Source organism: Lutra lutra, chromosome 6 (assembly GCF_902655055.1).
Source record: "Lutra lutra chromosome 6, mLutLut1.2, whole genome shotgun sequence".
Taxonomy (NCBI): Eukaryota; Metazoa; Chordata; class Mammalia; order Carnivora; family Mustelidae; genus Lutra; species Lutra lutra.
The window spans coordinates 94,888,037-94,915,605 of record NC_062283.1 but is presented as its reverse complement, the minus strand read 5'-3'; the positions used below and the strand labels follow the sequence as shown (position 1 = coordinate 94,915,605).

The 27,569-nt window shown below is 40.4% G+C and overlaps 1 protein-coding gene across 5 annotated transcripts in view; it reads right to left on the bottom strand.

Moving 5' to 3' along the window:
- Nucleotides 1–27,569, bottom strand: part of UTRN (utrophin) — a 513,165-nt gene that overhangs the window by 439,014 nt on the left and 46,582 nt on the right. For 2 of the 5 annotated variants that reach the window (XM_047733708.1, XM_047733709.1), the window contains exon 1: nucleotides 19,269–19,494. The exons of the other annotated variants lie outside the window; for them this stretch is intronic. In XM_047733708.1, coding sequence (XP_047589664.1) covers nucleotides 19,269–19,479 — 211 coding nt within the window. In that variant the 5' untranslated portion in view covers nucleotides 19,480–19,494. Of the gene's footprint in view, nucleotides 1–19,268; nucleotides 19,495–27,569 lie in introns of those variants that run through there. 5 annotated transcript variants of the gene reach the window in all.

Here is a 27,569-nt window from a genome sequence, read left to right as displayed (position 1 = left end):
CAGATCAGCACCTACAGACGCAACTAAAGAGGGGCAATCCCACACAAACTGACCCAAAAGAATGAAATTTGCCCTAAGCACCTCCTTTTATCTTCCAAGGGAAAATAACTAGGAAAAGCACAAAAGAGAGAGCAGAGGGAAGCAGGTCACAATCAGAAGCAATTTCTGCAGGTATCAGCTGAGCTCCTAAACTAGAAACTGATACTGTAAATATGAGAGGAAGGACTCTTTCATACAAAGATCTTTCAGTTATACTTACACCCAAGAGAAGAGTGAGCTCAGCTTCTGGCAGCAGAATCTTAAATATTAGAATCATGAAGAGAGCTTTGACATGATTCAGTTTAATTCTTCCACAGGGCCAAGATACACCCAAGCTACCAAGCTCAATGTCCAGATCCTCAGCACCCTCCCCTCCGTGTACCACAACAACCTCCCATACCATCCACCCTCCTACATGCATCCTAAACCCCTGTGAAAGATTAACTTCTCATGACCACGGAACTCCAAACACACGAAACATACGGTCTTCCGTCTAGTCAGGCACATCTGTACATTACAGGGTGAAGTAACCTACTTAGCCTGGCATTCAGCATGCTTCCCCGCAGCCATTCCCTACCCATCTGCACCCTCTTTCTGGAACATCTTCCTCTGGTCCCAGAGCTCCCACCAGTTTCCATACCAAATAGCATCCTCTTAGAGTTTCCTCCCCAGCCCTATATCTACCCCACCCCCACCTTCTGAATTCACATGATATTTTGTTCCTTGATTAAAACAAAATATTGGGGGTCGGGTAATTTTATATATATATATATAAGTATATATAATTTACATATAAATATAATATATATAAATTATATAAAATTATAAAATATATAAGATATATATTTTACATATAAAATTATAAATACATAAACATACAAAATTTGCAAATATATAAAATTATAAAATATAAATATATTTTATAATTTTATAAGGTATATAAAAATATTTTATATATAAAATTATAAATATACAAATATAAAATTTATAAATATATAAAAGTATAAAACATAAGTATATTTTTATATAAAAATATAAATAAAATATATTTAATAAAGTATTAAATATATTTTAAATATAATACAAAATTATAAAATATGATATATATTTACATACATGTACATATATATGTATGTGTGTGTGTCTGTGTGTATGCCCAAGTAGATCTCCTCTTCTCATGAGATTCTTTTTTTTTTAAAGTAGGCTCCGTGCCCAGTGTGGGGCTTGAACTCATGACCCTGAGATTAAGAGTCACAAGCTAGCTCTACCGACTAAGCCAGCCAGGCACCCCCACCTCATGAGATTCTAAATTCCCTGAAGGAAGAAACTGTCTTAACCCCCGGCCTCTCTCACATAGTCCCTTACACATCATAAATATACAATAAATATTCATTGAATTATCAAGGAAATAATGTATCCTCGGGAAAAAGAGAAAAATCCTAATCATTCAGAAGAAATTAAGAGTTAGCCATGTAAGAGAATTTCTTCAACAGGGATCATTCCAGTCCGATTAAATTATAATGTTTTAGAGGATTCTGTTTGGTTTGGTTTGTTTGCTTTCAGCAGGGAAAAATTCTAATGGGAACGAAGTAATTTGTATCTCCGCCCATCTGCAGTTACTCCTACCACACAAATTCCTACCAGTTGACTTAGGGCCTAGAAGCTGTCCCAGGAGAAGAGATTGAAGACCCAGCTGGAAAGCAAGCAAGAAATAACCTAAGAAGGAACAGGACCCAAGCAGGGCCAGCCTCTACATCGACATCACACCAGTCCTGGGAAAGCCAGGCTCCCAGTGTGCTGTCTTCAAAATCAATCCACCCTTAGGGTTTAAAAGTTATTGCTGCTAGGTCTTATGGCAATTTATCATCCATATGGACATATGTTTATAAATACGTAACTAAGAACTGGGGCAGTTCCTTCTCCAAAGGCAGAAAGCAAAGATGACACACTAGAGGAAAGTCTTTTCCTAACTTCTAAATTCAGAAGCCTAGAGAATACACAGAAAAGAAAATAAGCATAAGATAGTTATTGAAGATGCTATGTGTTATGTGCAGGAGTCACTATTTTTTAATTTAAGTCCCACTGTATTTTCATCAATTATGTGTGACTCTTAAATGAAATACTGAAAACAATAAAATTCAAAGTGCCAACTACTAAGATACCTGATTCAAAACCCTATTTCAAATAGCAAACCAACACGAAACAAACCTTAAAAATCAAGTTATTAACAAAGTAGTCATACCGACAACTAACTCTTCTCCACATTTCTTAGCACAACAGATTCATTCTGAACAACTTGGCCCACACTAGGTCCTCAGTACATCTTTGTTTTAAAGTGTTTCTTCCTGTGCAAACTCAGGGTCTAGGTCATCTATCATAAGGATCCGACACAACACATCATTTGATCTACTTGACATCAATTTTTACGCTGTATAAAGAATGGTGTTCCATCGTTTTGTTTTTCTCTGCCTTGTTTCAAAACTATCCAGGTGTTAATGCTGACCTTTTGACCATATATTGGCAAAGTTTAATTTGAACAGGCAGTTTCTCATGACCTTCAAGTCCGTGTTCAACAATGAAATCACATGGCTTTATATCCTATTCAGTTATTAATCACAAACAACAAAGGAAGAACTTTCACACAGAAAATGTGAAACCTATGCTGGCCAACATTCACTTTGGTTCACTCCGGGTCACATTCACCTGCAGCTGAGGTCACTGGAAACCATCTGATGTCCCTGGCTTTCTAGAAACTACCTTCAATATTTTGCTGATAAGGAAACACGATAGCTATATGACTTTAAGACATAGCCAGGCATAAACCTCCTGGAGGTTTGCAGTCTGAAGAGGGGCACCAAAGGGAAGCAGCTGGATGGTGGCACAGGTGGGAGGGTGTGGAATGGGTCAGGGAGACAGGTGCCCATGTAATAGGCTGATCAATTACCCTCCCTGGGAGGGCTCTTTCAGGAAGTGGCTGAGAGAGAAATTTCTGCCTTAGCATGGGATACCCACACAGGACCCCAGGATTCTGATTCCACCCACATAAAATTCAGCTCTTATATTCTAGCCAAATTTGACTTTTTAGAAATCAGCTTCAATGAGCTGATTTTTTTAATTAACAAGGCAAATATTTACAACCTTATTTATTTTACTTATTTTCTTTGTTTCTAATTATTACTACTATTAATTTTGAGATTAATTACTACATTAAATTTGAGAAAGGAGGTGGCAGCATAATGACAGAAATTCCTGGAATCAACCGACCTGTGCCTCTAATTTTAAAGATTTATTTATTTTAGAGAGAGAGTGCACACACACGCACACACTCCAGTGAGCAGGAGGAGGGGCAGAGGGCGAGGGAAGATGACGGAAAATCTCAGCAGATCCCCCGCCCCTGCTGAGTATGGAGCCAAGTCCACAACTTGATCTCAGGACCCTGAAATCATGACCTGATTCGAAATCAAGAGTCCAAGGCTCACCTGACTGAGCCACCCAGGTGCTCTGCTCTGCCTCTAATTTTAAAGGGGCTACCCTTAGTGGTCCTGCAAAGCCCCTTTTAGCATCCAGAAAAGACCCATCAGGTCATCCCTCAACTCCTAAGTGGTTTTAACTCAAACAGCCCTATGGACCAAGCCTGCAAGTGAAATAATGCCCTGCTTGACAAACTAGCAGAGGCGCAAGCCAAAAAATTTCCCAAAGCCTTAATACTATCTCAAAAACAAGGACAAAATTAGAAAAGCAATAGATGAAGATTCTTTTTTTCTTCCTAAGATTAGTCAGTCCTCTGCAGAGAAAGCCACAAGCTGAAAAACCAGGCTTTCTGACACTCAGCAAGGCAGTCAGTCCAGGATGTGAAGGAAGTGGGCAGGAAAGTCACATTAGGTGGGGACACTGAAAGCCCTCCTGCTGTGGCTTTAATCCCATCATGTCATCCAGCAACTCTCTCTCAGGAACTCCCTGGGCAACAGCATAAACACAGTATTTACTTGTCCAAGGTTGTCTCTTGAATCAGTGAAACTAAACTCCTCTACTTTCTATACAGCCAGGTCTTCAAAAGATTTCTATTCTTCTGGCCTGATTTTTGCTCTTCTTTCATCAAGGTCAAATGAAAGGGTCAAGATCAAAGGAAAAGTTGGCTAAGATCTTAGGTTCTCCCCAGAAGCAGACACTGAGAAAAGGATTCATATATACAAGAACCCCCAATCCTTGAACAACTTGAACTTGAGTGCTCAAGATGCCAACCCCCTGCAGAGCTGAAAATCCGCATGTAATTTTGATGCCCAAAAAATACTTAACAGAATAGCCTACTGTTGATCGGAAGCCTCACGGATAACATAAAGTTGTGATTAACATATTCTTTGTATTTTATATGTATTATATATTGTACTCTTACAATAGAATAGGCTAGAGAAAAGCAAATGTAAGAAAATTATAAGGAAGAGGAGATATGTTTACAATATTGTACTGTACATACTGGGAAAAAATCTGCATATAAGCAGATCCATGAAGGTCAAACCTATGTTGTTCAAGGTCAACTGCAGTTTATTTTGGAGGTGATCCCAAAAAAACACTGGGTGGGGAATGAAGAAATGAGCCGGGAAAGGAAAAATAACTAATAAAAAGGTCATTTTCGGGGCGCCTGGGTGGCTCAGTGGGTTAAGCTGCTGCCTTCGGCTCAGGTCATGATCTCAGGGTCCTGGGATCGAGCCCCGCGTCGGGCTCTCTGCTCAGCGGGGAGCCTGCTTCCTCCTCTCTCTCTGCCTGCCTCTCTGCCTACTTGTGATTTCTCTCTGTCAGATAAATAAATAAAAATCTTAAAAAAAAAAAAAAAAAAAAAAGGTCATTTTCAAGCAAATTACCACTGAATCATAATCCAACTGGGAACTCAGAGAACCTCAGGGTGAAATGCTCATCTCAAAGGCAGCTCACCTGAGATACAGCAAGAGAGAAGGGATTTATATTTGAGCATTCACTGGCTGTTGGCAGCTGGCAGAGGGAAGGCATTTCCTGCCAATCCTGGCTGTGAGCATTTCCAGCCAGAGAATGCCCTTAGGCAAAGGAATGCCAGTGACTGCAGTTGGAGGGTCCCAGGCCCTGAAGTGCTAAAAGCCAGGGATATGGGCGAGGCACCCACTGCCTCCCACAGCAAGGATTAGGATTATTTCCAAAAGGGTAAACCAGAGGCAACCACATTAGTTAGGGGACACATCACAGAACACAAAGTTGAGCTCTCCTCCATAAAATTATCCTTCAAAAAAAGAGGGACACCACCTATATTTAAACCCTGAAAGTTCTATTATTTTGGGACACTGTCAATTACCTTGTCTTAATCTGAAATCACAAAGGACTGTTTGGATAAAACACAATAATCTGAAGGAACCTTGACCATCTATGTTCAACTTGGACACTATTAGAGGTCAAGCAAAGAAATTTAACATGGAGTTGGCTATTGAGGGCATGACTTTTCAACCTCAAGTGGTGGATGGTAAAGCAACTCAAAAGAGGGCAGGGGGAGAGGAAGCTGGGGGAGAACTAAATCAACCAAAACCACTACCAGAACCTTCAGATGGGGCAATACAAGTAAAGAAACAGAGGAAATTCTCGTCCTGACTAGTACTTACAGAAATTGAGCATAAAATAGTACATGGAATTCACAGCTGAATACTGGCTGGATCTCAAAGTTACTGACATATTTATACACAACTGATGGCATTAAACTTAACAAAGTCCTTCTAGAAAGCATTTAGTAATAGAAGTCAGAAACCCTTGTCTCAAATTCTTTTTCTAGAAACTTATCAGAAATAACCAAAACAAAGAATGATGCCAACAACAATGGTAGTAATAGCAAATATTTACGCAGCACTCACGAGAGCCGTGCCAGGCTCTTCCAAGTGTTTTATATCAGGAGTTCTCAACTGGGAACGGCTTTGCCCCCTAGGAGACACTTGACAATGTTTGGAGACATTTTTGTTTATCAAAACTGGTGGACAGGGCGCCTGGGTGGCTCAGTGGGTTAAGCCGCTGCCTTCGGCTCAGGTCATGATCTCAGGGTCCTGGGATCGAGGCCCGCATCGGGCTCTCTGCTCAGCAGGGAGCCTGCTTCCCTCTCTCTCTCTCTCTCTGCCTGCCTCTCCATCTACTTGTGATCTCTCTCTGTCAAATAAATAAATAAATAAATCTTTAAAAAAAAAAAAAAAAAAACTGGTGGACAGAGGCCAGGGATGCCGTGGGACATCTACAAGGCACAGAACAACTCCCGCCGCAAAGATTCATCTGCCCAAAATGGCAGGAGGACTGTGTCTGAGAAACCCTGTTTTATATCTATTCACCATAGTACTCCTCATGACAACCTTAGGGTGTTGGTTTTTTTTAAAGATTTTATTTATTTATTTGACAGAGATCACAAGTAGGCAGAGAGGCAGGCAGAGAGAAAGAAAGGAGGAAGCAGGCTCCCTGCTGAGCAGAGAGCCCGATGTGGGGCTCGATCCCAGGACTCTGGGATCATGACTCAAGCCGATGGCAGAGGCTTTAACCCACTGAGTCACCCAGGCGCCCCCCTTAGGGTGTTTTTAGTCCTACCATGTTACAGATCAATAAAAATCATTTTCACTCATCATTATCCATAATGTTGAAAAACTAGGAATAAACTGAATACCAAAAAACAGGGAGTTAAATAAATTATAGTAAACAACCTAATAGAAGCTGAAAAATACCTATCAATAATATAAAACTGAAATACCAGAATAAAAAATTAGGAGTATGTTATAATTATAATTATTTTAAGGTATGAATATGGAGACTAAATGGGAAGATAAGATATTAAAGTTACTACTGTGGTAACAGGGCAGAAATAGGAATGAATTTTTTTCCTTTTTTCTAACATTCTTTGATATGACTCGGATTTTTTAAAACAAAAAACTCAACACTGGAGATAAGAAATTTGGAATTTTCTTTAAAGGATGATTTTTTTTTTAATGAAATAAGGGATATGTTATTTTATTTTATTTGAAGATTTATTTTTAAGTAATCACTACACCTGATGTGGAGCTCGAACTTACTACCCTGAGATCAAGAGCTGCATGTTCTATCCATTAGCCAGCCAGTTGCCCCAAAAATACCTTATCTTAACAACACAAGAGTTAACAAGCTAAGAAGACAGTTACTATCAAGAAATGAGGATTTCCATGGAATAGCAACAAGTGTTAGTGCTTTAAATTCTGAAGTTGTAATATGACTGAATGAATACCTATATTTTATATCTACCACTCTTTCCTTCAGTTATTTCATGGCTTACTATCACCTAAAGAGAATGAATGAAAAGAATCAAACTTTAATTCAGCTAAGTCTGATTCATTTTAGTAACTCTATTATAAGTGGTAATTTAAATTATTTTTAATGTATTAATAATTGTAGGAATATTGTAGCAATGTAGTAGTAACATTATCGTTGTTGCCATTATTAGCAACATGTATTGAATGTCTCCTACATAGGATTACTATGCAATCTAATTCCACAACATCCATATAAAGTGAATGCTTTTATGATCCCCATGTTTCAGTAGAGGCCAAAAACACTTAAAATTAAGCAACTTGCTCAGGGCTCACAAGGTTATTAAATGGAAGTCCCTAGATTGAAATTCAAGGCAGTCTGACTCTAAAACCTGGGGACAAACTGGGGTTGAGGGAAAAATAGACTCTACCCTTCCTCCACCCCATCAGCAATGGACTGATTATAGCTGATAAGCTGATACCTGGTTGTAAAACCCACCCTTACTAATTGTGTGGGTAGACCTAACAATGATTTAACCAAGCTTTATCTCACATTTAGATTTTTTTTTTTTTTAAGATTTTATTTATCTATTTGACAGAGAGAGAGAGAGAGATCACAAGAAGGCAGAGAGGGGTGGGGAGGAAGCAGGCTCCCTGCCGAGCAGAGAGCCCAATGCGGGGCTCGATCCCAGGACCCTAAGATCATGACCAGAGCTGAAGGCAGAGACTTAACCCACTGAGCCACCCAGGCGCCCCACATTTAGATATTTTTAAATTATTTTTATAATAATTAATGGCTATTGACAAATAAATGTTTGCCAAAACTACTGACAGTATTCAAAGAAGAAAATAATAAGGTTGTCAAGAGTTTCTGCCAGAAGCCCCATGATCAATAACTCTAACATAGGGGGATTTCAGTTGATCCTCATGTCCCACTGCATATTCAGTTCTTAAGGACTCAGGAATTAAAAAAATAAGTCTATATCCTGTCAATAGGAAAATGGATATCTTAGATAAGTAACAGGACTGCCTCTGTAAACAACTTAAGCATCTGTTTCCAAGAATGCTGAAGAGGCACGGATAGGAAGGTTAACTATAAAATATTCATAGATATTAAATTGTTGGGCTTATAGGTCTCTAGTCTCACCTCCCCAGAGCATATATTATGAAATGAAGTCACAGAAAACAAAATGCTGTGATCTGCGGAGATCCCTGAAGCACAGATTAACTTCACAAATGAGAGGGATCAGGATACTAATAACATATCATCATGAGGAAATGAAGGGAAATTGGCATAAGCCAAAGTAACAGGCTCCTACCCTGGCTGAGCCATTATCAACTCAAAGCAGGCTACAGGGTGGTGGGAGGAGGCCCTGAGGAACAACTGGTCTCCAATTCCACACCTACGGGCTATCCTCCCAGTCTCCGGTTTCAGGGCACTGAGATGTCAGGAAGACAGCAGGTGAGGAAAATGGAAAATGCCCTCTGCGGAAGAGTCCTTATGTATGTGCTCTGACAAACTGTGAGTAAATCTTATCATCCAAAGTAGAGCCCTCTTCGTAACACATGTGGCAATTTCACTGGAGAAAAGAATCCCGATGTGTCTTTCTTAGCTGAATGTTTTTAAACATAGCAGAAATAAATCACTGAAATGAAGGAAGATACCAACAACTATCATAATGACAGCAAATATTTCCTTAGCACTTAAGAGCAGTAACAGGTGGCTCTAAATGCTTTCTATCAGGGGCTTTCCACTGGGAGAGATCTTATGAGACATGTGGCAATGCCAAGAGACATTTTTAGGGCATTTCGACATTAGTAGGATTGATGGACATATTTACCAGCCATCACCCCTTCTTAATTGGACATCTATCTGATAGGTTTGGGCTGTTCTCCTATGAGTTGTTAAATATTTTAAATAGTAACACTGCCTGAATATACTATGAGTAGATAAAACAAATATCCTATCTAACAAAACCTGAGGTGTCAATATTTTTATTAATATGGAGTACTTCAGATATATTAACCAAATGTCAGTCTTTGACAATAACTTTTCCCTCTTCTAGATCCCAGAAGACCGACACCTAAAAAATCGGTTTCATAATCACAGGAACTGGCCCTCTTGCTTTTTTGTGAATATACTTACAACTGTGATTGCAGGTAAGAATTCAAACATGGGGCGCCTGGGTGACTCGGTCGGTTAAGCATCTGTCTTCGGCTCAAGTCATGATGCCAGAGTCCTGGGATCGAGGCCCGTAGCGGGCTCCCTGCTCAGCATGGGGTTTCTTTTCCCTCTCCCTCTACCCGTCCCCACTGCTCATTCATGCTCGCTCTCCCTCTCTCTCTCTTTCAAATAAACAGATAAAATCTTTTTTAAAAATTCAAATGCAAAACCCTAACCTTGGTTGGAAGACTTGGTACATGTGTTATAAACGCTATTTCATCTCTTAATCTATAAACTTTTAACAGTAACTCTTATGGAGGCCTTTGATTAATGAGATGACTAAAAAGTTAATAATAATAATGGATCAATATTGGCCCATTAATTGTGACACAGTGAATGTAACATAATAACATAAGATGCCAAACAGGGAAGAAAGAAGAAACTGGGTGAGAGACATAGTGGAACTCTCCGTACCTTCTGCTTTTACATCTCTACAAATGTAAAACTACCCTAAAAGTTTATTTCAAACAAGGTAAAAATAAAAATAATCACAACAGGCTATTTACTTGGGCAGAAAAAGAAGAGAAGCGAATTCTGGTCCATCCCTATTACATCTTCAGTCTCGCATTCTGTTGATTTATAAAACAAAGAAAAGTGGTTGAGAATCATTTGCGTGGCTTTGACTGCGCTGGGTTCCACAGGCACACCTGCTTTCCCTACGTTTCTGAATGGAATTCTAATTCATTCAACAACAACAACAAAAGAAGTATCTGAGCAACAAAAAAGTACGGAGAGCTGAGGCAGGTCTGAGGATGCAAAGACAAAGCAGCAGAGCGCCTGTCTTCAAGGTCACAGTCTAAAGCAGAGGTTCTCAAGCTCGGTTCTCAAGCAGGCAGAGACCGCTTGAAGAGATGAGAACGCAGGTCTCCAGGCCACACCCTACAGGGACAGACCCCACTTTCAAAAACACTGATCGATAAAACCTGTCATAAAGAGGAACACATCCAGGAAGCCCTGAATTTGATCCCAGGACAGAAGCTATGGGAGCAGAGGAGTGGGGCGCCCAACCCATACCTGAAGGTCATGAAAGAATTCCTGGAAAAGAAGTGAATTGTTGATCACTTAATAGCAGCGTAAACCTTGAGGTCACACCCTGCCTACAGCAGGGACACCACAGTACCAACAATAGGTACAGTGCTCCAGAAAGTCACTGAACACTGGTCACAATGTCCCCACCTCCAGCCGCTGGAAAGCAGCGATGCACCTCAGCCTAACTCGGGCTCCTCCAAGGCTAGAGAAAGGGGCTCTGTCTCACTTCAGTGGGGTCTGACAAAATAGGCAGACAGGATTTTAGAGCCTGAACGGGTGCTGCAGCCCAGAAAACCAAACGGCCTCCCCTCACCTTGTCTCACCATTTCACAGAAAAAGCTTTTTCACATGGTAATGGTTTCTCACTTCAGCCCATTAGAGGTTGCAAAGTCTACTGCCATGTTGACCCAGGCTGCTTGTCTATGAGGCTGTTTTTTTTTTTTTTTCTTTTGGTCTTCTCTATAATCAGCACATCTCATTATCGTCCCTGTGTTGATATTTAGCAGCCCTTCACAGATGTCCCTGCCCTGCACGCTGCAAGGAACAAATGTCACTTGTCACTTCTGGGCAGTCTGCGAGGTATAATGCAGAGGTCCTGAGCTACCAGTAAGGAGGCTCATCAAGCTTCAAACCAGACTTGCAACACCCCAGCAGCTACAACAGGACCCAGGAAACAGCAGATCTCTACAAATGTTCTTTCAATCTTTTATTTTGGGCTCCTTCTTTTGTTTTCCCCCTTCTAATTCTTAGACGTGTGGCTCACAGGAGGCTGACAGAAAAGTAAGCAGTATTTGATTTAAGAATATAAGCAGATGAGAAATTTTAGAAAATTACAGAGAAATCAATGCCGACTTTCTGCCTAATACAAACCCACTATGGTAAGAATTGTTCATTATAAAACATCAGGCACATATTACTTACTGAAGACTTTCAAGTTATGGGAAGTAAACGCCTATTCTTTGTTTCAGTAATCAAGACGTAGCTATACCGTCAACACCATTTATTTTTATTTAGATTTTATTACTCTGAGAAATTTTGCAGCATGAGGCCCAGTAACCAATTCAGTGCATACACAGAATACAATCTCAAAGACTTTTTTTTTTTTTTTTTTTTGGTAATAGTGCACAGTTCTTTGGCCACAAAGTAACTCCTCATCACAAACCATAAGATTCGGGCACATATTGCATGCAGCACTGGATGTGATACATGAATAATGAATCTCAGAACACTGAAAAAATAAAATTAAAAAACAAAAACAAAAAGAACATTAAGATTCTCCTTGTAACAGCAGAAGAAATAGGGAGGAAGAAGGTGGATAAATAAGAAGGATCCAGTGAGGGGCGCCTGGGTGGCTCAGTGGGTTAAAGCCTCTGCCTTTGGCTCAGGTCATGATCCCAGGGTCCTGGGATCAAGCCCCACTTTGGGCTCTCTGCTCAGCAGGGAGCCTCCTTCCTTCCTCTCTCTGCCTCTCTGCCTACTTGTGATCTCTGTTTGTCAAATAAATAAATAAAATCTTTAAAAAAAAAAAAAAAAAGGATCCAGTGAGAACTGTTTTCTCAACCTACTTGCAAAATAGCCATAAATTCCCAGCTTAAAATCTACCCCTACGAAATCCACCATGATTTTTTAAACCCATGAGCAAAGAGAGAATAGAACAACTGTTTTAAAGCATTTGCATGGCAGAGGTAAAATATTATAAGAATTTTCATTTCATGATGTCTCTCTCCTCTATTCCCAAATGTCCCATAAATCACACACACACAAACTATGCTTTTCCTTTTCCTGCTGTAATGCTAGTTATTCAGAGTTAGCCATTAAATATTTATTAAAAACTAACTAAACAGTTCTCAGAGCAATGCCAGATCCCAGATTGCATGGGTGGGTTGGAGTTATCTAGAGAGAAAGTGAATCTGCTGGGGAAATAAATTTCTCTATCAAACACAATCCAGGCACTACGAACACCAGAAAGGGAGTTACTGTGTAAACACTGAAGCAGATGCTAAAGGCACAGAATTCAGGAGTAGAACAAGAAAACAGACCAGGTCAAAGCCAGGAGACTCTGGCAGCAGTTTCTTAGCTGAGGGCTGCTGGGCTAGGATAAAAGGGTCAGGGTTGGTGTACAGGAGGAGCTGTCTCTCAGAGGGCGAAGAGGACTGCTATCTGATGAGACATTTCCATTGATGATATGCAAGTGACCTGGAAGAATGTGTGCGAGATGCTTATCTTACAACCTCTATGCATTCCACCCTCTCACACTATCTGGATCAGTGGCATTAAACTGAAATCTATCATGTTTCCAGACCATTATGACAGTTCTCCTCTATTTGGAGAAATAGTCCTCTCTGCGGTCTAAATAAAGCTTTTTTTATATAAGGTACCAAAAGGCAAATAGGTCATACAGCGCCGAATCATATGGGAGGCTGTGTGCCCTTTACCTCTGCTTGCCTTGCTTGCTTGCAAACAATAAAAACCTTTCTGAACAAATGAAAGTGAACTTTGAAACCAGCAAAACATTTCGGGCACCTTGCCACAAAGATATTCTCCAAGCAACTGCAGGCCATTTGTTGTCATGCACATAGCTTTATATTTCTTGCCACGTACTGGATCTGCGGCTAAGTGAGTCCAGCATAGAATTACAGCCTTGATGCTATGATGTGAAAAATCACTAACAAATCTAGATTGAAGGATAAGGACAAACTGGTCAATATTCAGTTTGATGATGCATAAACTCCTATCTTATCTCTATTTATTACTCATTTTTCCTGGATTAACTTGAAAGGCTCTACTAACAAAAACAGCCATCCTTTGCTATAATCCTTCCTGCAATTTGCCTAGTAATGTGCAAGGAATTTTACATGGATATACCGTTAAAGATGCACAACAGCCCCATTATCACCATTTTGCAAGTGAGGAAACAGACCCAGGATGCAGGATGACTGGGATTCAAGTGTAAGTCCAACGTCACAGCCCCTTCCCAGAAAGCGTATCATGCTCCACAAATAACATGGGAAAATGAGCATCCTATAGATACCCCTAGGATATACCATCCCTAGGCAAGTCATGTTATCGGTAGAGGAAAATGTAATTAAATAGTGAGGGCACCTAAAGAATCATGAGTCTCAGCATGGTCTGGGATGATGATGACCGCTACAACACTAAGACAAGGAAAAAGACAGAATCTAAATCCAAAGACTCAAACTTCTACCCCAGAGATCCAGAAATCAATTCTGTCTTTTAAGTTAGAAGTTAACTGTCTTCAAACTCAAAAGAAATTCAATTAAGTCATTAAAAATCTGCTGTTTTGTAAGAATTCCCTTCAGAATTGGTAGCAGTTTAAAAAACATCGGAGAGCCAAAAAACAGGAAAAAAAAGGAGGAGGGGTGCAATGCATGAAAAGGCAATTCATTGAAGAATTTGTCTGAAGAGCCATTAAACATATGCAGGGAACTTCAATTTCACAGGAAGGAAGGAAGGAAGGAAGGCAGGCAGGCAGGCAGGCAAGTTCGGGCACCTGGGTGGCTCAGTCAGTTCAGCATCAGACTCTTCATTTCAGCTCAGGTCATGCTCTCAGGGTCATGAGATCAAGCCCCAGGTAGGTCCATGCTGAGCATGGGGCCTGCTTAAGATCCTCTCTCTCCCTCTCCCTCTGACCCCCCCCCACACCCGACTTGTGTGCACACGCGCACTCTCCCATTCTCTCAAGAAAAGCAAATGTAGGGGCACCTGGGTGGCTCAGTGGGTTAAAGCCTCTGCTTTCAGCTCCGGTTGTGATCCCAGGACACTGGGATGGAGCCCTGCGTCCGGCTCTCTGCTCAGCAGGGAGCCTGCTTCCCTTCCTCTCTCTCTGCCTGCCTCTCTGCCTACTTGTGATCTCTGTCTGTCAAATAAATAAATAAAATCTTTAAAAAAAAAAAGCAAATGTAAATTCAAACCTTTATATACTACTTTTCATCTCTCTACACTTCATGGACAGCAACTTAACAGTAACACTTATCTGCCCCCAGTAATTACCTAAATGAACTAAGATATATGTACACATTTCATTACTTCCAGCAATTTTTTTTAAGGGGATGCTACTAATGCTGGATGTTTCCGACACTGGTTCAAGAATAAAAACCACACTGCTTGTGGGAACTTGGATATAAAACTGCACATTTGTATATTCATAGGAAAAGGTGTGGCAGGACAAACAAAACTATTAACAATGGCTATGGATGGGGAGAGGGAATGACAATTTTCTACTCTGTATAATGTTTATTCTGCACTGAATTTTTTTTAGAAAGAAGCTGATTACTTAAGGTTTTTTGTGTTTTTTTAAGGTGCTTAAGTACATTATTAAGAATTACGTTTAGGGGTTGCCTGGGTGGCTCAGTGGGTTAAAGCCTCTGCCTTCAGCTCAGGTCATGATCCCAGGGTCCTGGAATCGATCCCCGAGTAGGGCTCTCTGCTCAGTGGCAAGCCTGCCTCCCCCCTCTCACTCTGCCTGCCTCTCTGCCGACTTGTGATCTCTCTCTGTCAAATAAATAAATAAAATCTTAAAAAAAAAAAAAAAAAAAGAATTACATTTGGGACCGAAAATTTCTTAGTAAAATACCTAACTTGACAGCCACCCTCACTGGGAACCACATTTTCGTTTGCCCAGCTCACAATCCAAGTTTCAATCCTCTGCTTTAGACAGAAAGTTGGACCTGTGTTCCTTTAGTCCTAGATTAAAATTTCACTTTGACACAATGTTAAAACTAGGCTATGACTCATCTTCCTCTGCAGAACAATGAAAGTTCTAGTTCCGTGGGAAAAAACTACTTGAGATGCCAGTTCACTGAACTATTCAAATCAAGGGCAAAATATTGGGGCAGGATCGAGCAAGTCACTGCACCCAGATACTATCAGCATTCCTCCCAGTCCTTGCTCCTACCAGCCTCTTCAGTGGCCCTCCAACCAAATCTGGAATTGGCAAATGTTAGAATAGGAAGCACCTGGTGCCCTCAAAATAAGGGTCAAAGAACCCAACTGTAACATGAAACGGATCCAGCACCCATGTCATGAGCGTACCTTTCAAGTAATGCCAAGGAAAAATACAACAAAAATGATGGCAGGGTGCACAGCGTCAGCTTAAACATATTTTAAGCACCATAATGAACATCATCTTTGTTTTCCTATGCCTAGACTCTAGGCATCAGGCAAAGCTCACCATCAACTGACTAGATTTTTATAATTTTTACAGAACTTATTCTTTTTATTTACCTTGAATGTTCATACAGTTTGCAAGGTGCTTTAAAATGCCCCCTGGGGAATCTGAATCATTTGGAGACCTAGCTCAGAGGTTCAGTAACTTACACGGTCAATTATAGGGGGAACTGAGACCCTGGTCCATACCTTGAATGGCTGTTCAATACCATATTAGTCATATATCTGAATTTCACCCCAAATTCTCTTGTTTCAAACAACTCACTCTGTCCACCCTTCTTTGTCCAGTTTAACAATTTTCCCTCTCCCCTCTGCAAATTATATTCCACCTGGTCTTACAAGCCAACAATGCATTTTCTCTATAAACATTAAGATCAGCTTAAAATTCATAAGCTCTGAGAAGTTTTCCCAGACTAACTTCACTCCACTCTGATGCAGTCAACCAGCAAGTCAGGAAGCCCTTAATATCTGGCATAGATAAACACACTCCTTCCTTTCGAATTAACCCTTACACACGTCCTTCCAGAGAACCTCCTGGTAGTGTCCCCCCACCAGCCCCACCTCCACGTTCACACATACAGACACCCCAGCCCTTCATGAAGTTCTTGTTCCAAAATTCTCAACCTGCCTTGCTTCATGAAGACACTGCCAACTGCCAGGCTTGTCTCTTGAGAGGGCTGTTTCGTGTGCCCCAAGGATAGCCGGTTCCCCTATGATCTCCTCCAGGAGCTTCTTCCCAGATGACAGCTGGTATTCAGTGGAGCCACAGTCTAATATAATACTCTCCTACATCAGCACCAACCGGAAACGAAGAGATCCAACCCTCTCCCAGCCTTCCTGTTACTCAGAGGAATTGATTCATTCATTCCCACAAACAGATACTAAGCCTCTCCTGCATGCCAGGCACACAGTTAGGTGCTGGGTACAATGGTGACAAAGGTTCCTTCTTGCCGTCTTCCTGGAGCTTTCAGTCTCACAGGGAACAAGTAACATTCCCTTGTGCTTCTCCACCTTGAATCTGTAGTAGAATCACTCAGGGTTTTTGAAGAGCTACAAAGTCAAGGCCTCAATCTGCTTAAATCAGAACCTCTGGCTGTGGGGCTTCAACACTGGTGATTCTAACGTGGACCCAAGGCTGCAGATATTTTAACCAACTCATCTCAAAAGGAAACGGCTGACATAGAGTCCTGTCAGCCGCCAAGCAAGCAGGAAGGATGATGAGAAAAGCTGGGCCTCCCAGCAGTGGCTTCCTGAGCAGGGCAACTCCTAGACATAAATCATCTGTGCATTACTAGACGCCTGCCAGCCATAGAACAGCACCAAATAATTTTCTATGTCACATTTCAAGACTGTTTTTTAACTTTGGTCTCCCACAATTAGATTATTTTTAACATTTGATCATTTGTACACAGACATCAAGATTAAGAAAAGGAAAAGAATTATGTCACAAAAGCTTTGGGTTAATATTGTAAAATAAAAATATTCAATATCAAAGAAAGACAGATGATAGATACATAAATGGATAGACAGGTATAGAAATTCAGATTTCAACTTATCCTGTTTTTCCCTGTTGTATCTCAGCGGATGGCTGGGGGGCAAATACACTGGGTTCCCCATTCCAGATCATACCATAGACCAAAGGATCAGCAATTTCAAAAATAACACTGAATAGCTAATTTTGAGCAAATATGTATCTAAAATTCCCTCTACTTTATACCTTGTTTTTTATTATTCCCTTTAAATTCTGCAACATCTTTTGCATATCAACTCTTTATAGTCAAAAGTTTAACATAAAACACTTACGGTTTTATTCTTTCTACCTCACTTAAAGTTTGTAAATAAAGAATTCATCCAAAAAAAAAAAAAGGATTCATCCCAAATTTTAATGTTATAAAAGCTGCTCTGAAAATCAGAAAAGGCCATGGGTTGCAATGAAATATATCATCCATTAAAAATGTATTTTTTGTATCTTTATTTCTAACAAGAACACTAGAGATCTACGCAGCAGATACAAAAATATTCAGTTCACCAAAAACCAGTGAAAAGAGAGCCTAGGCCTTTGTGGAATTTGAAATCAAGTACACATGGGTTTGCTATTTTTTATTAAAAGAATATGCCTTGAAAATTTTTGTTTCTAATGGTTTCACTTTTCCTAAAGCAATTGGAATGGTCAGAGGGCAGGAGAGAATGCTAGCTAAATGGACCAGAATTCATATTTAATCTACAGTCTACTCAGTTTAAAATGTGCTTTACTATTTAAAGATTTGTTTGTATTTTTCTCCTGTTGTTTGATTTCACTACCATAGTTACTTGGAACCCTTCCTTTGCAGCAACACACAGACAAGCCGACTGTGGGGACTATTAATGCCAGAGGAAGAAGATTAAATCAGAGTCCAGAGATACCTCGGAAAGGCAAAGGCCGTGATGCCACAGTCCTTTCCTATGCAAGGGGTTTTAATTCTGGTCCCTGAACAGTATTTTAATTTTCAGTTGAGAGCATATTATTCTTTAAGTAAGAGAGAAAAGTAACAGCAAAAGAAGTGAGTAATAGCCCGCTGATCTCCTCTTACACTTGGCCAAGAAACCAAACTGACTAAGAAAATAGGGACTGCTCCAACTCTTTAGTTTAAACATGCCTACCAGCACTGACCACCTCATTCCCACAGAGTTAGGAAGGAAAACAACAAGAGGTAAAGAGTGATTCCAAAGGGAAGAAACACATATTGCAAAAATTCTAGCCAGCCTGAAAGTTTTCCCACAGTGATAACATTCAAGCATGAATGTGAGGTCAAACATACCCATCACTTGAGTTTTGTTCCTTTTTCTCAGAGATTATAAGACCGGTACGTGAATACATGCATTATACAAGATATGGACGTCTGACCGATCAGGAAAGCTAGGTCACCCTAGAGGTGAACCCCAATTGAGAAACGTCCATGACCACGTCCAGAATGAAGTTTTGCATCTCTGTTTCTCCTGGACAGCACTGTACTAAAACAAAAACCCCGTCACTTACAGTCCCCTCTCAAAGTACAAATGTCCCCTTCACCCTTCGATCAGCTCTATACCACATATTTTAAAAGGGAAAATATCTTTTTAGCCGGTACAATAAAACAGGCAGGTACAGCAGGGATGAGCTCTGTCACCACCCAACGGCACAGAGGAAAGTTTACACAGTAAATAGGCAAACCACGTAATAAACAACTTTGAAAATACAGGGAGGTAAACTGATGCACATTTGTCACAGCGGATTTATAGACCCCTAAGTGCTTCTTCTAAAGAAGCCAGTAACTGGCAAACAATCACATTCGAAGACAAGGATGAAGCAGACCAGTCTAGACAGATGTGGAGTCAGGAAGCGCAAACTGGTCTGGTCCCCTCACCAGGCAGGCCCTGCCTTCCCGGCTCTGCTACTTAACAAATCCCACTGTTCAGTAAGAGACTAGGAGAATCCCTGTCTTTGCTCTCGTCCCCTTTTCTAAACCTCCCGGGCTGGAAATCATGCAGGCTGACAGACTTACCTAGTAACTGCTTGCAGGCCTGGAGAGCTCCTGGCCCTGGAAAGTCAAGTCTGCACTTTTTCCAACGAAACGGGGAGGCTGCTGGGCCACTCATCACCTGCAAGGGCTTGAGTGACGAGGGAAAAAAGATGCAGGGGAAGTGGACAACAAAAGCAGCCTGCGAACTGCACACTGGGATGTCCTGTTTTGGGGTGGCTTTTATTTTTCCCATGAGAGGATCTGACTAAACCGAACCCAGCCTCTTCTGCACACCAGACAGGAAGTTACACTCAGTAGTCAGTGAAAACTCCTTAGGTCGTTTTTTTATTACTGTTGTTGTTGTTGTCTTGTGTGGTTTTTTTTTTTTCTTTTTAATTGTCACAACTCAGGGCCTTTGAATGTTTCTAATCTACTACAAGGAGATTATAACTTTGCTTCCTGTTTTGACAGTGTTGGCTGGTAAGGGACACCTCCACCCACCTCCCTACCTACTGTGTATATATAAATAGAGGCATTTGCCCTGGGTGCCCAATGGGGCTGAAGAGTTTGGTTACATATTAACTATACTTCAAAGAGTAAATTGGACTTGTTATTTTCCTTTAATATGCATATATACCTTGGAGAAATGAAATTCAAAAGCATTTCTGCTTAATCCCTTACACACTACTATTGTGGGGGAAAAAATAAGCTTCACTACACAGAGTTATAAAATAAGAAGTAAAACTTTTGACTCATATTTTCCAGTCTATGTGATTCTGTGTATGTGCTGGGTTCTCTTGCTCTGCACAGGTTATCCACACACAACAAGTGAGAAAAATCATGACCCATAGTGCCTCGCCCTCTTCTTTCTCTATTCTTTCTCTCCCTCCTGCTTTGAAATAGAAACTTTTCACTTATAAGCAAAGATTTTCCTATTCCATGGAATATGTACCTTTGCCTGGATACACAGGGGCTTAAGGTAAAAGCCATATCTGTCCCCACTACTGGCTGAGGTATGATCAAGAGAACTTGCCAGGACTTGCCCCACTCTCCTCTTCCTTATCTCTGTGTGTTTCCTAGATTAGAGCTGTAGGACTCCAGCAAAATACTTTCTAATACAATCTGCAAATCTGTAAAATGGGAGTAGCGGCCCCACCTGTTTCCTCAGATTGTTGTGAGGAGAAAGCCACCAAAGGCACAGTGCCATAGACTATGCCACATGGTCAAAGCCCAGTTCTTTTCTTTTCTTTTCTTTTCTTTTTTTTTTTAAACACAGATTTTATTTATTTGAGAGAGAGAGAGTGTGTGCACAGGGGATGGGGGTCAGAGGGAGAAGCAAGTTCCACACAGAGCAGAGAGCCCGACGCAGGGCTCGATGCCAGGACTCTGGGATCATGACCTGAGCCAAAGGAAGACGCTTAACCGACTGAGCCACCCAAGTGCCAATTCTTTTTGGTAAGAGCTTCATTGACATATAATTCACACAGTATGCAATTAACCCATTTAAAGGACCGAATTCCAGGATTATTACTATATTCACAGAGTTATATGCATCCATCACCACAATGCATTTCAGGACACTTTCATCACCCCAAAAAGCAGTCTCTCTCTGTTTTCTCCCCCACTGGCCAGCCCTAGACAACCATGAAAATCTACTTTTAGGTCACTATAGGCTTTCTTTCCCTGAACATTTCATATAAATAAATTCATAGCATATGTGGACTTTTGTGACAGGCTTCTTCGATTTAGTATGTTTTCAAAGTTCATCCACGTTGTAGCATGTTATCAGTACATCACGTCTCTTGATGGTTGGATGATATTCCATTGTATAAATACCCCACACTTTATTTATTCATTCATTAGATGATGGACATTTGGGTTGTATTTAACCTTTGGCTAATACAAATAATGTTGCTATGAGCATTCACAAACATGTTTTTATGTTGATGTGTTTTCAATTCTCTATAGGACTGCTAGGTCATATAGTAACTCCATGGTTAACATTTTGGAAGAACCAGCAGAGGTTCTGTTGGTTTGGAAAAACCACAGTTTTCCAAAGTGGCTGCACCACCCTACATTCCCACCAGCTTGTATGAAGGTTCCAGGTCACCCACGTAGTCATCAACACTTATTATTATCTGCCTTTTTAATTAAAGCCATCCTAGTCAGTATGAATGGACTTCTCACTGTGGTTTGATATTCATTTCCCTGGTGGTTACCAAAGCGTAATTTTATCAGTGGTCCAAAAACATCTCCATTCTTGTAGGCAGGACTCAAAACTCAAAATACAGAACCACCAGTAAAGCATGGGGACCACTTAAAATGGATACTGGCTACAGTGCCAAAATGAGACCTTATGGTGTCTGGCTTGAATGGTGGCTATTTTCCAACCGGTATGAAAAAGTGTCAACATTTTTAACTGGCACAGCTGTACGGGTTCATACCAGCTAACTAAATGCTGCCCTTTGAATCCTATCTCCAGTAAGAAGCTGCTAGAGCAGCTGGCCCTTCTTTCTCTACCAAAGGGCTGCTCCAGAAAACGTTTAAGATGAAATTCTCAATGTAAATATGATATTTCAATCATTGGCAAATCATTCCTTTCCTTTTGTCTTCCCATCTGTGTCTTCCTCTTAAGTACAAATAGGTTCAGTGGTGTCTGGGTGGTTCAGTCAGTTAAGTGTCCTACTATTGGTTTTGGCCCCAGGTCACAGGATGGAGCCCCATGTGGGGCTCCTTGATCAGCAGGGAGTCTGCTGGAGAGTTTCTCTCTCCCTCTTCCTCTGCCCCTCCCACCCCCAACTCACACACACACTCTCTCTCTCTCTAAAATACAATAAGCAAACTCTAAAAAATAATAATAATAAGCAAACAGAATCAACTAAAGCAGCCTCTGAACAGCCCTAACTATGTATAAGAAGAAATTCTAGACCAGGTATGGCTCACAACTGAGAATCTCACAAATTTTGAAGGTAGCCAAGAGGAAGAGGTCAGGATCTAGATACTAGCAATATTTTCCCCTTACCTCTTAAAAATGGGATTTTGGTCAGAAAGATATATGCACCCCTAAGCTTATCACAGTATTATTTAAAATAGCCAAATATGGAAGCAATCTAAGGGTCCCTCGATAAAGAAATGGATAAAGAAGCTGTGGCATATATAGATATATCATATCTATACTACTCAGTCCTAAGAAAGAATGAGATCTTGCCATCCACAACCACACAGAGGGACCTGGAAGGTATTATGCTGAGTGAAATACATCAGACAGAGACAGATAAATTCCATATGATTTCATTTATACATGGAGCTAAGAAACCAAACAAACAAATAAAAACAGACTCATAAATACAGAGAACAAACCTGTGATTGCCAGAGGGGAGCAGGTGGGTGGTGGGAAAAATAGGCCAAGGGGATTAAGAAGTACAAACTTTCAGTTATAAAATCAATAAGTCTCAGAAATGAAAAGTACAGGATAGGGAATACAGTCAATAACAGTGTCATAACTTTGTATGATGACTGATGGTAACTATACTTACCAAGAGCAAGCATGGTGTAACATACACAATTATCTAATCGCACTATGTTGTACACCTGAAAGTAACAGTGTGTATCATCCATACTTCAAGTAAAAAGGAAATGTGATATGGGGAGGACAGTGATTATTCTAATTCAAAGGAATTATCCGATCTAATTCAAAAAATTATCTAATTTTAAATTCAAAAACTCTAATTCAAAGAGGTTATAGGGTTTTTTTCTAAAGCAAAGAGATTATCTAATCTCATTCAGAGGAATTACAGTTTTTTCAGACTTCATGTTCCATTTGAACAAATTCATGTACAATGATGTTAATTATCTCTTTCCTAAAACAACCTATTTTAGGATTTTCATTCTCTTGATCCCTAAAAAAAGAAAAATGAACAAAATAAAACCTATATAAAATATGACAAAGAAAATACAAAAATGCCATAAGCTTTAAAAAATAACTTTTTTCTTTATTTTCCAATGTAAGACCTCAAGCCTTACAACATGTATTAATAACATGATTCATCCCTCTCCTAAGAAATATTCCATGTCCCAAGGCAGCTCTATCTAATCCATTGTTTTAGTTATTTCTTGGCCTACAGCTAACTATGAAACTAGCCGCTGAACTTTCCTATGTCAAATAGAACTTTCCATTGTGGGAAATATCTAAAACATTCATATTAAGCTAAGTGGAAATGTCATTACAGCTCAGGAGCAAATATGGCCTGTGTCAACTAGTACAACTTCTAAAGTAGGTTCCATGCAAGAAAAGCAAACCCTTGATCAAACACAAGCACAAAGCCTCTATCAGAGTTGCTATAAAAACTTGATGGTGAAGAAAATCAGAAACAACGATCAGCTTATCAAAGGCATCTGAAAGTTCTTCTAAAAAGATCTAACAGGGGGCACTTTTTTAAATTGTTTGTAATATGAGAACCCACTCTATCCACAGACCCTTTCTGCTAGATTACACGTTGACCTCATTTCTAGTTCTTAGGAAATCAATAGACCATTTATGTTGCAAGTATCTGTTGAGGGTATGCACTTTCTTATTCAATCTAGTGTTGACAGCAATAATCAAATTTGGTACATACCACTAGCTCCATTATAGTTCAACAGCAACTGGCTGCCAGCCTAGGTCTACTGTCTCATCGAAAAGGAAAGAAAGGACTGGACTGGAGAGAGAATCACAGAACGAATCAGCTGGAATTCCAGGAGGTGGTATAGAAGCAAGACAGCCACTGGGAGACTAAGCTCTCTCTATGGGGGAGGCACACGCCCAGCAGCTTCCACAAGGTCAAGCACTGGTGAGCTGACCTTGCTGTGGAAGGCACGCATTTTCTTCAACCCTTCTGTTATCTATAAACCATCTTGGCTTTGAACATCTCACTGTAACAGTCAGTCCTAACTAATGAACCTACATCCAACCCTGCAAAGCAGCAGACAAAATCTAGCAACAAACACACCATCCAACACCAGGGAGGCCAAGTACAAGTGAACACTGACATTAGAGCACTTCCTGAGAACTCTCTAGACACTACTAGCTTCGATGAGTAATTCTTCCACGTGCACTTGGGCTAGAATCAAACATTTTTCTCAGATCACAAAATGCTAAATTAATCTTATGATAAAAAACAAGGTCAGCTTTAAAAATAATTTTTAGAGAGGGGGTACCTGGGTGGCTCAGTGTTGGTTAAGCCTCTGCCTTCAGCTCAGGTCATGATCTCAGGGTCCTGGGATTGAGTCCCACATCGGGCTCTCTGCTTTGCAGGGAGCCTGCTTCCTCCTCTCTCTCTGCCTGCCTCTCAGCCTACTTGTCATCTCTTTCTGTCAAATAAATAAATAAAATCTTTAAAAAAAAAATTAGAGAGGGAGAAGATCTGACTTTGAAATTTTACTGGACTTGCTATTACAGACGTCAAATCTCCAAGAAAACCATGCTCCAACTAATAGATATTCTCCACATAAAAGCAGCAGGGATGATGACGTCATGTCTGGTATGATGAGCAACTGTTTTTCTCTATTGTAGAACCTGAAACAATTTCAGATTTACCAAAAAAGGTGTAAAAATAGTACCAAGAGTTCTCATATTCCCCTCTCCTAGCCTCCCCAGACATTACCATATTACATAACCAGAGGATGACTGTCAAACCAGACAATTAGCCCTTATGCAACACTACGAACTACCCCATAGGTCATGTACAAATTTCTCCACTGTCCTCTTTTCCTAGGGATTCGTGATTCAGTCCAAGGTCCTGCACACAAGCATTTCAAACATCTAGGCTGTGTCCTTTTCAATAAATCATGTAGCATTTCATGAACATTTCTGATCTCTCCAAGAGAGATCATATCTTCTCAAGCTAATGAGGAGGTGTCATCGTTAACCACGGAGCCTTCCCAGCTGGGAATGTTCTTTTCTTCCACAAGTCTCTTCATATTTACTCTTGTCAGTCTTATCAACCTTACCGCGTAAACATAAGGTCAAACAGAGCTTCACAACCCCTTTCCCAAACCCTTAAACCAGTTGTTTCACTGAACTAGAACTTTTCCCACTTGAGCCAAGTTAATAGAGCACAAGAGGGAATAGGTTACGTTAAAACAAAACAAAACAGCAAGATTCAGAGCAATTTCCCCCCAAGCAAAAGTATTAATAGTTCTGCAAGAAATATGTGTGTGTCATGAATGGTGAGATAAGGAGAGCTTTTTTTAAAAGCACCCTAGCAATTCAAGTCAGATTTCACCAACAAATGAATTTAGGTCAAGCTAGAGTTTACTGTTAAATGAAGTACAAAGAAAGTATCTTTTGGTGTTCAGAGTTCTTTTAAACTACTCTCACTGCACATGAGGGATGGTGGAACTGCCTATGAAATCTGTGACCTTTTTCATCTCCCGCCTACCTCAACCACATTCTCTTTCACTCCATCTCCCAACAAAGCCACCTGCAGTGTCCCTTCTGCCTCCAGGCTCTCCCCACGCCAATCCCCCTTTCCAGATTCCCCAGAGTGATCTTTCTAAAATATCTACAACTCCCAATGACTCATAATCCTTAAACATTTCCCATGCCAAAAAGGGGGAGGGGTGATTATTTCATCATCTTCATGAAGTTTACACAGGTCTCCACCATCTGAACTAACTCCCCTATTTGTCCATACCATCTACACAGCATTACAGAAACGGTATAGTCTCTGCCCCTCAAGATTCTCACAGCCGAATTCAATCCCCTTCATATTTTCATCAGAGTAATTATTGTTTAGAATACAACTTCTCTAATAAAAAAACGAGTGTAACAGGATATTTTAACTCATTTCTTTTTTCTAGCTAGGAAATCCTACCTTGTTTCTTTTCCTTTTTTTTTTTTTTTTTTTTTTTTTTTAGATTTTATTTATTTATTTATTTGACAGACAGAGATCACATATAGGCAGAGAGGGGCTGGGAGCAGGATCCCTGCTGAGCAGAGAGCCCAATGCGGGGTCTATCCCAGGACCCCAAGATCACGACCTGAGCCAAAGGCAGAGGTTAACCCACTGAGCCACCCAGGTGCCCCTCTACCTTATTTCTTGCTCACATTAAAGATTAACAAAATCCCACGTGCTGACATGACAAGGATTTTTCACTTGACTTTAATAACATATCTAAAAATACTCACAACGCTACTGCTGGTACAGTTAAAACAATTATAAAGAGGAAAAGCCAGGAAAACTTTTCTAAAAACAAGCAAAACCAAAAAAGTAACATCAAGGATGGTATTTCATGGGCTGAGTGATTTCTCATGAGACTGTTTTTCCAAAGCACAAAGATATAAATAAAATCTGAAATCATGCCTTTGTTTCCATATTAGTATATTAATGGAATGGAATGCCATTATAATCAACAAAATTACATTAGAGAGAATTAAGCCAAAATGCCCACCACTGAAGAGCTTAGACTTTATCCCCAATCACACAGAGGCTGACCTCAGATGCAAACTTAAAGAACAGGCCAGTGAAGGAGGAAAGATATCCTATTTTTTAAAGTATTCTTAGTTTTACTTCCTAGCATGTAAATAGCCAAAAATACCTACTTAGAATGATGAATTAAGAGAAAAATTCCTAGAAGTTGTATTTGAGGATTAAATTATAAACGTTCTTACAGTTATCTCAGGAAAATTGTACAGAAGTAGTGAGATTCAGAAGTAAGGAAGGAGTACCACCAAATCCCTTAACGAGATGGGTAGAGAGAGGTGGTAGGTGCACATGTCCACTCCCTCCACCCAGATAGATGAGAAGAGGTCTGAGTAGGAAACTGGGGTTCCCTCCCAGGGCAGACCTCCTGCGTGTGTGTGTGTATGTGTGCACACACGTGTAGCAGGGTTTCTCAACAGTTATGCTACTTCCAAACAGAAATGGCCACGGCCAGGAATCAACAGAGGTGAGGCCCAGGAGCTGAGAGCCATCTGTGTTAGAAGAGGCTGACACTACATGGCTGCTGAGTGATGCCAAGGCTTTGTAGCAGCCAGAATCCAGTCTGCCAGGCCAGCAGAAGGAGCCCTGCAGGACTGGCTGCTGAAGGCAGAGGTCCCTGGGATGGCCACTCCAGAAGCAAGCATCCCACTCTAGCAGAAGAAAGTAAGGTCATTGCCAGGGTTCTGCAAGGAGCAGGAACAGTTATTTAAGTAGACATCAAAAGAGATGAACAAAACAACACAAACATTTTAAAAAGAAAGTGGAATTTTTAAACATTATTTTAAAAGGAAGAAAATGGAAGTGATTTTTCTGAGTGTTTTGCATGTTCTATTTTTATAAATCGGGTGAAAAAGAAATGCTGCCATCCATTAGCACAGTG